An 11,732-nucleotide genomic window follows, 5' to 3' on the forward strand; every position below is an offset into this window, starting at 1 on the left:
TATACCCGGCTGAACCCTACCGAACCCGGCTGAACCATACCGAACCCGACCGAACCTGATCCTGAACCCGACCCCGGCCGAACCCGATACCGAACCTGATCCCAAACACAATCCCGACCCTGGCGGAACCCGGCTGAACCCGGCCGAACCCTACTGCTTTTATCCTGCTTTTATGGGGAGGTGTTGAGAATAGCTGGATATTATACTCTGCTGAACCCCACCGAAACCGGCTGAACCCGACCGAACCCGATCCTGAACCAGACCCCAGCCGAACCTGGCCGAACCTGACCGAAACCAGCTGAACCTACCAAACCCGACCGATCCTGATCCCAAACCCAATCCTGACCCCGGCCGAAACTGACCGAACCCGGCCGAACCCTGCTGCTTTTATCCGTGGTCAAAACAATCATACTACTAATAACTTTTTGAGTGTGTTGAACAATGTTGTAACCCAATGTTAGCATTAACTTTAGGGGGTAGAGGGGTGTTGAGAATAGCTGGACATTATACCCGGCTGAACCCTACCGAACCCGGCTGAACCTGACCGAACCCGATCCTGAACCCGACCCCAGCCGAACCTGGCCGAACCCCATACCGAACCCGGCCGAATCCGACCGAACCCGAACCCGGCCGAACCCTATCCCGAACCCGACCGAACCTGATCCCAAACCCGGTCGAACCATGCTGCTTTTATCTGTGGTCAAAACAATCATACTACTAATAACTTTTTGAGCGTGTTGAACAATGTTGTAACACTATGTTATCCACCAAGCAGTAGCATTAACGTTAGGGTGGGGCAGGGGGTGTTGAGAATAGCTGGACATTATATCAGGCTGAACCCTACCTAACCCAACTGAACCCAATCCTAGCATTAACGTTAGCTACTTCTCAACCAGCACATTGTAGTAACGTTCCCAAACCCAATCCCGAACCCGATCCTGAACCTTTTTTTTTTGCTGTTTTCAAAAGGTTTTTTTGGGCCGAATCAAATGTTTTATGGTCACGATTCATCTCTTAGCTGGCTGCCTCGGTTCCAGACGTAAAACTCTTTATATCAGCAGTTTAATGAAATGTCAACGGAGATAATGAACGGGGGGAAACACTTCGAAAACAGAGCCTTTAAAAAATGGTGATATAGAAATTGGCCCTGATTCTCTTAAATCAACATAATTTTCTTGTTTAAAAATATGTTTACATATTTGCCAACCAATATTTTCAAACGTTTTCAATTTCATACATTTTCCAAGGGTAAAATCCGTTGCCTGCCTGTTAACATTAGCCTAAAGGTAAAAAATAATAATAAAGTAAGTGAATTGTAAAGTATTTATCTTTGTTTGAATAACTGATCAACCCTACCTTACACATTAATACTAGAAAAAGAGCCCCTTTGGTGTAAAAACACATTAAGTAATTTTAGAGCGCAATTTTGAATGATGACCATTCACCGTAAATAAGGGCTCCCCCTTCCTACAAAGCCAATTTAACCACTGTATACAACACTTACTAGCTATTTTGCAGATTCAAATTAATAATAGGAAGCGAGCTTGGGACCGGTCTCCGGTTCAATCCCCAGACCGGCAGGATAAAATCTGGGTGGGAAAGTGAAAGAGCAGCGCTTGTCCCTCCCTTATTACCACCACTGATGTGCCTTTGAGCAAGGCCCTTAACCCCAGTCGCTCCAGTGGAGCTGCTCAGTGGCCAGCAGATCAGACTGTGGTTGTACTGGGCAGTTTCCAGGTATGAATGTGGAACTGTGTGAATGTGACAGGTCGTCGTTGCAAATGACAAATTGTTCTCAATCGACTATACTATATATATATATATATATATATATATATATATATATATATATATATATATATATATATATATATATATAAGCCCCCCCCCCCACCAGCCTAATTACCAGGTAATGCATCAGTAATTGTAATTCAATAACATACACTAATATTATACAGTATTCTGAAATTGGCCATTCTGCATACTTTCACGTGTTGTACTTTATTTTGATGCTTACACTTTTGTACTTTTACTTAAGTAAAAATTTGAATGCAGGACTTTTAGTAGCTGCAGAGTATTTTTTCACTGTGCAACTGCTTTTACACAAGTAAAATATCTGAGTACCCTTTTCAGCACTGTTTGACAGTGCTTGACTTTTTTGCAAATTGAACTGGCAAAAGATATGGTAAAACATTTTGTGTTGGTAAATTATAATAACTTTTCACCCAGGATTATCCAGTTATTCATCCAAATTTAGGTTGGAAATGTTGCATGTTCTTGTGAAAAGCTGTTTTTTATTGGCCTAGTTCATCCTAACCATAAACAACAAATAGACAAAATAGGTGAATATTTACATTATTAATTATATTGTCACTATATTAATATTTTAATTATTTCTAACTATGGTAACCAGTGTTATTTGCTTTCTTCTGTTCTGAATTACTTCAGTCCCTCTTTATTCTTTGCTGTTGCAAGATTGCATGCTCAATCTTGTTAATCATTGACGTAAAACGGCTTGATTCACTCAGCATGATGTCATTCCATATGTCCTGCCGTCTGCTATGTATTTACCTGCATCAAGTAACCCATCATCACAGGAACTTAAGCGATTTCTGCCTACAGAATAAAAGGGTACATTTTGGGTGTGTGCATTTACCCCACTTTGCAGTTTTGCTCTAATTCTAAAGTTCTAGTGGTCAGAATGACTTTTGATTAACAACCAAAACATGCTTTTCTTAATATTCAATATTTTTCCACATTTCATGTATTCATTTAAGTTAACCACTAAATAATATTTTCTGTGAACTTATCTGTTTCAAATACGTCTGGTGAAGAAATAAGTCCTTTTTACATTTTTCTTCCTCTAAAAACACTCATCTAAGAAGTTTGATTTCAGAAAAATATCAGATTAAGCATTAGAATATTTGTGTTATTGAAAGTAAGGACTTTACTCAGGTCATTAAACAAAACCCAAATTCCCAGAAACATCACTCTTGGTCAAACATACTTTTCGTATGCCCTTTACTCAGAGTATGTGAGCATGCAAGGTAGGCTATGCTTTCAATGTTCTTTAAACATTAAGTAGACATACCGGTAATTGCATTTATTCACCACTGCAGGAGTAATACGTACAGGATTTTACAAAAGGATGTATGGACCTACACAAAAAAAGTGTGTATGTGCCATATGTAGGCTACCATAAATAAAATGAAATTTGAGTTGCGTACTGTTCAGGAAACCATGCCGTTGGTAAGGCTTTTATTTTGAACCAGAAGACCGGAAATTCTGTGTTTCACTGTGGCTAGCTTCACTCTGTTCAGTCTGGGAATATTCACACAACTACTTTGAAAAGGAATGCAGCACTCATAGCCAACCATACTGTAAGTATACTTTTATAGCAAGGTGTTCGCATTTTATTTGGTAAAGTATTCACTTTGCTGCCAGTATTTCAGTGCTATTAATCGTATGTTTCCCTTACTAAAGTAGCTAACAAAGCCGGTGTTTATACAGTACGTTAACGTTAGCTAGCCAGCTAACGTTAGCTGTGTCCCGTCGCTAGGATTCCCTTTATTTCTTCGTTTGAATTTGTTTGTGTTCCTTTAACGTAAGTTAATAGGTTGCATCTGTGGCTCGAGTTTCCGTTTGTGTTTGTAGCTATAAGCTTTACATTTATGCTGTTTTCACCACGGAAAAAAATCTCTGCTGCCTGCTTTTAACATACGAGTCGCTATTCATCATCTTTAATAGCGCTCACCAGTGTGTTATAAGCTACAGTCAGAAATTGTTTTTTTTAACCGTGTTTCTTTTATATATCAGCCATATCAACAATATTTAAATGAGAAATAAAACGCCAAATACTCGGTAGTGTTTCTTAATCCCAGCCCCTTTAATTGAGTCAGATATGGTTGGTCCAGGCAGGAGATGATGTCAGTAGGACTGGTATGCAGAGGTCTGACATCAGCCAGAAAGTCTAAAAAACTAAAGCTGTGTTGACTCGAGCCAAATAAGGAGGAGATACGCCCAGGTACTCAGTCCTGTAGGTGGAAAATAGTAATTCTGTCATAACTAAGACTTGTGTCACAGTTTAGATCTGCTATTATGGCAGTGTTTTGGTCACTGTGCTGTCTCTCATCATGTCCACACCAACCAGTATTTATTGAGTTTATATAATCCCACTGCAGTGAATCTCAAAGCTTCATCATTCCAGTCAGCACACCATGGCTGGCTTCAGACAAGAGGATGTTGAGATGTATTATGAGATGGGAGAGGAACTGGGCAGGTATGTTCTGCACATTTATTGTCTTTTTCTTCTCTGAAAACATCCGTCCGATACCACTACTGTGGTCAGTGTTGACAAAAGACACTGTTCACACTTGATTCTCAACGTGTCGTGGGTGTCCCAGTACCTGGAGGGCAGTGATGCACCCAATATACCTTTTCGTGATTTATTATTTAGGATCTATTCATTTATGCCACGTTTGAAGGCCATCAGACTTGTAGGGGTTTGTGAATATGAATGCCTACCTGATCTGGGGGCGTTTAACAACAATTAGCTAGTACGTGCATAGCATTACAGTACATTTTTAAAGCAAGGTATCAGATAGCTGCAGCAGAAGTTCTATTTTTAAGCTGAATGGCTGAGCGCCATTTTTTTTTTCTGATTACCAGTGCTTGTAGTTCTCAAATAAAAACAAATGTGAACATGCAGTGTAATCAAATCACACATAGTTACCTGAGATGTGTTTCAGATGCATTTTGACGCCAAATATGAGCTGCAAAACATTAGATCTGATAAAGTCCCAAACGTTTTAAGTATGTGTGAGCAACAAATTAAATGTCCTTTAATATCCTTTTTACACTGGGCTTGATAGTTTGTGACTGAGTCATCACATTTTTATTTTAATTTAAACCTAACTTCCTACCCGAGCTACTTTTTTCTGCAGTAATACAGCAAAACTATGACAATGCCTTTCAAAGTGCCTTTCCACCTCTGCTGTGGTGTAGATAGGAAGGTGTATCTCTTGTGTATGTTGCACATGTACGGTTTCTTCCAGAGCAGTAAGAATACTTGTACTTGTTTCCTATGTAGATGTTTCAGGTTTTAGACAGAGACAGACTCATTTTTAGAAAACTCTAGATACAAGTTGATTTCTGTTGGAAACAGGTTGAAATGTTCTTACTGTACTGGCAGATTTTTTTTTTACATGTTTGAAGAAATTTTTTTTTTAATATAATGTGATTATTGACAGACATGCTTGATACAAATGGATTCTTTCACCTCTTCAGGCTTCTTAAAATCCTTCAGATGAAATTATCTGGAAAAAGAAATCAAATTTTGGATGAGCTCCACATTGAGGCCATAATCTGTCATGAGGGGTCACAAGTAGAAGTTGCTTCACTTTAGGGAGGCACTGGTCTGGATCAACGGAAGTACATTTCCACGAAATAATTGCATGACCACGTGCCGGATGTCCCTCCGCTCTCTGTGTGTTGCCGTTCTCAAACTTCCTTCGATTACGGAAACGACAACAGACTTCGAGCTAGCAAGCTACATGCTAAAAATGGCAAGTTTTGGAGGAAATTTGGATCGTACAACCAGGCAGGCCTGCTTGGTTCTTTCGGGGAATGATTGTAAAGATTTACAAAGAACATGTTTACGGCATTTACAATCCAACTGGGACATTTTGGGACCGATTACATACGATGATACACTGGTAAAAACAAATTACGTTTAACCATGTATCCAGCTAATCTATATAGCTCACGTTACTGTATTGTGTGGACATTTAACCTCATTTGATATTTTATGTGGCCTTTTCGGGGTGCACATGTTCCACCAATACAAGTTCCTTCCCTAGACAGTTTTGCAGAGCCACTGTTGCTGCATCGCCCAAGACGATTGTGATTGGTTTAAAGAAATGCATCCTAGAATGTATGTGTGGTGTAGCCACAGCGCTGTGGAGATTGGTCTGGCAATGTGAGACTACAGGGGCACAAGCCAAAAAGGTTAGGAAGCACTGACTTAGTCCATCACAAGTTATCATTGCCCAAATATACGATATTTTGACATATCTTACGTACTCTGACCAGCAGCCAAGAATTCAGTCAAAAGAAAATTAAAAAATGCAAGCAGTTCTGTATTATCCTGTTTTTGTTAACGGCCCTTTATTTTCGCCTCCCTGCAGCGGACAGTTTGCCATCGTTCGTAAGTGTAAAGAGAAGAGCACAAGTATAGAGTATGCAGCCAAATTCATCAAGAAGCGGAGGTTGTCCTCCAGCCGGCGGGGGGTGAGCCGCGAGGAGATTGAGCGTGAGGTCAACATCCTGCGGGAGATCCAACACAGCAACATCATTACCCTGCACGACATCTTTGAAAACAAAACTGACGTGATCCTGATCCTGGAGCTGGTGTCCGGAGGAGAGCTGTTTGACTTCCTGGCTGAGAAGGAATCTCTGACGGAAGAAGAGGCCACCCAGTTTCTCAAGCAGATCCTGGACGGCGTTCAGTATCTACACTCCAAACGCATTGCTCACTTTGACCTCAAGGTTAGTGATCTGTGTGGTTAAGAGTCTGCTTGTTTGTGAGGCTCTGGGCCTGCAGTCGTATTTGACACATTTGTCAAGATTCCTGTTAAGCTGTAAGAAGAAGTTTATGTTGTACTTTAAGCACTTGTGTGTGCGGGGGTTTTATGATATAAAATGTTGAACCCATTCCCCCATTAAATGGTCATTCCTGTGTTATGAGTTAATTTATATTTTTAGAGATTTTACGTACTGTTATTTGACAAAATGATTTGCAATTTGAAACTATATTGGCTTGGCTTTTTTTGTTGTTATTGCAATTGTTCTTAGCCTGGTTATCTTTAAGAACTTCATTACATCTGAATGTCCTGGTGCTGTAAAAGCCATAGATGTCTGCTGATTCGCTCTTGCCTCAGGTTGTTGGCCAGTTACGTGAGAAAGCTTCACAACATACAGCTCATAGTGTCAGGGGTATTTATTTATCCGGTTACATTTCCGATTCAATTTCAGCTAACATTAAACACATTAAACTTAAACGCTTAGCAAAGAAGAAAAAAAAAATGTTGTAGTGAAATGCTTTATTTTGCAGATCTGTGATTTTTCCTAATAATTTCTAAATGATTTCTTGAATGTTTCCTGGAAAGAACCACATAGTTTGTCTCTAATTATGAGATTTTGGACATCCAGTTTACTTGCTATCCGCTGATTAAAAAAACTCAAGGTTGCGCTAGCTTAGCATTTAGCATTTAGCTTTATTTTACCTATAATAAGTACCAAATTGTATGGTTCTTTCCAGGAAACCCTCTAGGAAATAATTTGAAAAAGAATTTACAGACCTGTAAAAATAAAGTGTTTTGAATGTAACTCATGTTTGCAGTGCCTGTAAACTGAATGACCGTATTGCCTCTGCGAGCACTCATAAATCACTGAGTTAATGACATTTCTATCACATTGATATTGCTCAATGTCTTTAATGCAATAACTTTTGCACATAAGCCTTGTAAACCAAATGGTGTGCTTGGAAACTTTCTCTATATACTGTAACTCTTAGTGTTTCTGTTTTTTCCATGTGAAAAACAGGACAGGGCTATAGACACGCAAGGTTGTCAAGCTGCTCGGTACTTGCTTGCTGCATGGTGATACTGATATGTGATACAGGTATCTTCATATCAATAATATGAAGATATTTAGGGTTTTTAAGATACACAAAAAATATAATAATTAGTCAAACAATTCCAGGAAATGGTGTGAATTAATTCAAGTTCTAAGACAAGAAAACCCAACATTTAAGCTATATATCAAATAAAATCAAACTTGATTTTATGTACGGTAGTACCCTTCATACAACATAACAGTAAAGGCTTCTTTAAATGAGGCGTTTAAAGAAAGGAATATAAAGATATTTTGATAACCAAATCCCAAGCAATATTTCTCATTTCAAGTTTGAGTATGGTAATCTATCCCAAGCCCTTTTAGGCCTGTAATATTACACATTTATTTTATTTTCTACAGTTGTGCAGTTTGTTGCCAAATGATAAAGCCCAATTAAAAGTAAATTTTTGTTTGTGGCATATGCCAATTCTTAGCATTATGCTGCCGTTAATGCATCAACCTAGCTTTATGTTTACATGTATAAACATGTATCAAAACCTTGTTCTCTCATTAATGTTTAGCTATACCGTTTTATCTTTCAGCCAGAGAATATCATGCTGCTGGACAAGAACGTCCCCAACCCCAGGATCAAGCTGATTGATTTTGGGATTGCTCATCAGATTAAAGCAGGAAATGAGTTCAAGAACATTTTTGGAACACCAGAGTTTGTTGGTAAGATCCTGTTTTGCCTTCCTGAATAAAGTTCAAATGTTCCACTTTAAAAATCTGTTTTTGTGCAAGTGTGTGCCCACGCAAGTTAAACGTTTACGCTTTATGTAAGTGGATGCTGCGTTTCAGATCTCCACATCTGGTTTGAATTAAAGTGTTCATTCCTCTGTGCTTTACAGCTCCAGAAATAGTCAACTATGAGCCACTTGGACTAGAGGCGGACATGTGGTAAGATGTCACATCTGAACATCTTTTTTTTCTCCCTCTGAAGCTAAGTACTGACCCGCTGACCCATGTGACAGTTTTCATTCATGTTTGGTTCTTCTCTTCTCTGCAGGAGCATCGGAGTAATAACGTACATCCTGTAAGTAATGTTTCACATCGCGACTTGTTGTTGACATTTATAGAAACATAAATCACTTCACTCCTCATCCATGTTGTTTTATAGCACAAATCCTTTTATCTGTGTTCCTCTAGGCTGAGTGGTGCTTCACCATTTCTGGGCGAGACCAAGCAGGAGACCCTGACAAACATCTCAGCCGTCAACTACGACTTCGATGAGGAGTATTTCAGCAACACCAGTGAGCTGGCCAAGGACTTCATACGACGTCTGCTGGTCAAGGATCCCAAGTACGAACTAAAGATAAATCGCCGTTCTGTAGACATATGAAAGTCTCTGCTGTGTCATTTTCTCACTGGTGGATTATTTTCTTTTGCAGGAAGAGAATGACGATTGATGATAGTCTTCAGCACCCCTGGATTAAGGTGGGTGTTTTTATTGAGCATTTATATCTGTTGGTGGAGTTTCAAATTCGATATAAGATTTGAGTTATTACTTATCAGGCTCTACATGAAGAAGCCCCTGAGTACATTTCTAAATTATTGTTCCCATACACAGTAGTAATATAAAGTGTCTGAGGTTGGCTAACAGTTCGCAGAGCTCGACTAAAAATGGAGACCAGCATTTGCTGTTTTTCCCCTAAATTTTGGAATCTGGAAATTTGATGTTTTGCTTTTTTGTTTGTCTTGTGTTTAATACTATGTTGCTAGATGCTTCTATAAGGAAGCGTTTTGTTTAGAAAAGTGCAATATAAGGCAATTTTACTTACTTATTAAAGCTCATACACATTTGAGTGTTCTTGGTTATTATTTTCAAAAAGAGTGAGACAGATATATCAGTACATATTTGCTTATTGCAGATAATTAACAAGAAATTGCACTACAGGTATGCCAAAGATCTGTCATTTCTCTCCATTATATAGTTTGTCCACCAGAGATCATTAAGTTTGCAAAATGATCTGGTGAGTACAAACTGTCCCTTGGTTGAAATTCTTTAATAAAGCAAATTTAAGAAATCTTTATCAGAAATGTTTATCTACAAAAATGACTATCGGCTGATATACGGTCAGCATTTTTTGAAGTTCTTAAATATCAGCATTTGTATCGGAATCAAAAATCCAATATCAGTCGGGCTTTGTTATCAAATTGCCATTCTGATTTCAGACCTTTACATTTTTCCCTCTGCAGGTGATTAAGAGGCGAAATGTCCGCCAGGAGGAGAGAGACCACAAGACTGAGCGCCGACGCCTGAAGACCACTCGTCTGAAGGAGTACACCATCAAGTCCCACTCCAGCATGCCACCCAACAATACTTACGTCAACTTTGAGCGCTTCTCCCAGGTCCTGGAGGAGATCGCGGCAGCAGAGGAAGGCCTGAGAGACCTGGAGCGCAATCAGCGCTCATGCCGGGAGGACGTGGCGGCGCTGCTGTCCATATACGAGGAGAAGGAGGGCTGGTATAAGGAGGAGAACCAGAGCATCTCCAGCGACCTCAGCCATATCCGCCAAGAGCTGCAGCGCACTCAAACCCAGCGCAAGAAGAGCCAGGAAGAGGCCAGGCTCACCATGCAGGCTGCCAACGCCCTCAAGCGCAAGTATGGGCGCCTGGAAAACCGCTACGAGGTCCTGGCTGAGCAGGTGGCCTCGGAGGTCCGCTGGGTGGAGGAGCTGGTCAAGTCCATGGTTGCAGAGAAGGATGGCCTCGGCAGCATGCCCTGAGCCAGACTGATGTCCACTCATGACACTCTGATTCTCAAGTTTCCTCCTGCCTGTCTTCTCTGCACGTGTCCCACACAGTGCAGTTTGAGTGGGTCAGATGTCACCATAAGCTGTGCAGCTGCTGCCCATCGAGAAAAATGTTCCACCCTTTTTATGTCACGCTTGAGAGAACCAGCAAGAAGCAGACGGGTAAATGTTGAACCCATTCCCCCATTAAATGATCATTCCTGTGTTATGAGTTAATTTATATTTTTAGAGATTTTACGTACTGTTATTTGACAAAATTATTTGCAATTTGAAACTATATTGGCTTGGCTTTTTTTGTTGTTATTGCAATTGTTCTTAGCCTGGTTATCTTTAAGAACTTCATTACATCTGAATGTCCTGGTGCTGTAAAAGCCATAGATGTCTGCTGATTCGCTCTTGCCTCAGGTTGTTGGCCAGTTACGTGAGAAAGCTTCACAACATACAGCTCATAGTGTCAGGGGTATTTATTTATCCGGTTACATTTCCGATTCAATTTCAGCTAACATTAAACACATTAAACTTAAACGCTTAGCAAAGAAGAAAAAAAAAATGTTTTAGTGAAATGCTTTATTTTGCAGATCTGTGATTTTTCCTAATAATTTCTAAATGATTTCTTGAATGTTTCCTGGAAAGAACCACATAGTTTGTCTCTAATTATGAGATTTTGGACATCCAGTTTACTTGCTATCCGCTGATTAAAAAAACTCAAGGTTGCGCTAGCTTAGCATTTAGCATTTAGCTTTATTTTACCTATAATAAGTACCAAATTGTATGGTTCTTTCCAGGAAACCCTCTAGGAAATAATTTGAAAAAGAATTTACAGACCTGTAAAAATAAAGTGTTTTGAATGTATAAACTCATGTTTGCAGTGCCTGTAAACTGAATGACCGTATTGCCTCTGCGAGCACTCATAAATCACTGAGTTAATGACATTTCTATCACATTGATATTGCTCAATGTCTTTAATGCAATAACTTTTGCACATAAGCCTTGTAAACCAAATGGTGTGCTTGGAAACTTTCTCTATATACTGTAACTCTTAGTGTTTCTGTTTTCATTCTGACCATCTCTGCAAACTCAAAACATTCCACTGATAAGTTTCACATCCAGGCAACACATTACCCATGTATAGCATTGAAAGTGTATAATTTAGTCAGTAGTATTTTTTCAGTATAGGAATGTACTCATTTTCACTTAAATGATTATAGCAGTGTTCCAAAATCTATTTTATTCTGTCTATATAGTGTAAGAAAGAGCTGAACTGTCTGGGCTTGTTTCCAATAAAGTTAGCACTGTTACCAAGT

The 11,732-nt window shown here is 39.5% G+C and overlaps 1 protein-coding gene across 2 annotated transcripts; it reads left to right on the forward strand.

The window, feature by feature from the left end:
- Positions 1-3,135: 3,135 nt before the first annotated feature.
- On the forward strand, positions 3,136-11,732 carry dapk3 (death-associated protein kinase 3). Of its 2 annotated transcripts, XM_036005151.1 has the most exons (10): positions 3,136-3,380; positions 4,182-4,279; positions 6,186-6,546; positions 8,217-8,346; positions 8,523-8,571; positions 8,681-8,707; positions 8,821-8,973; positions 9,063-9,108; positions 9,871-10,426; positions 10,468-11,732. In XM_036005151.1, exons 2-9 carry the CDS (start codon positions 4,218-4,220, stop codon positions 10,399-10,401), a joined length of 1,359 nt encoding a protein of 452 aa, XP_035861044.1. In that variant the 5' UTR covers positions 3,136-3,380; positions 4,182-4,217; the 3' UTR covers positions 10,402-10,426; positions 10,468-11,732. The 2 variants fall into 2 exon arrangements, with proteins under 2 accessions (XP_035861044.1, XP_031149789.1); XM_031293929.2 differs by having other exon boundaries at positions 9,871-11,732.

The sequence above is a fragment of the Sander lucioperca genome, chromosome 9 (assembly GCF_008315115.2).
Source record: "Sander lucioperca isolate FBNREF2018 chromosome 9, SLUC_FBN_1.2, whole genome shotgun sequence".
Classification (NCBI taxonomy): domain Eukaryota; kingdom Metazoa; phylum Chordata; class Actinopteri; order Perciformes; family Percidae; genus Sander; species Sander lucioperca.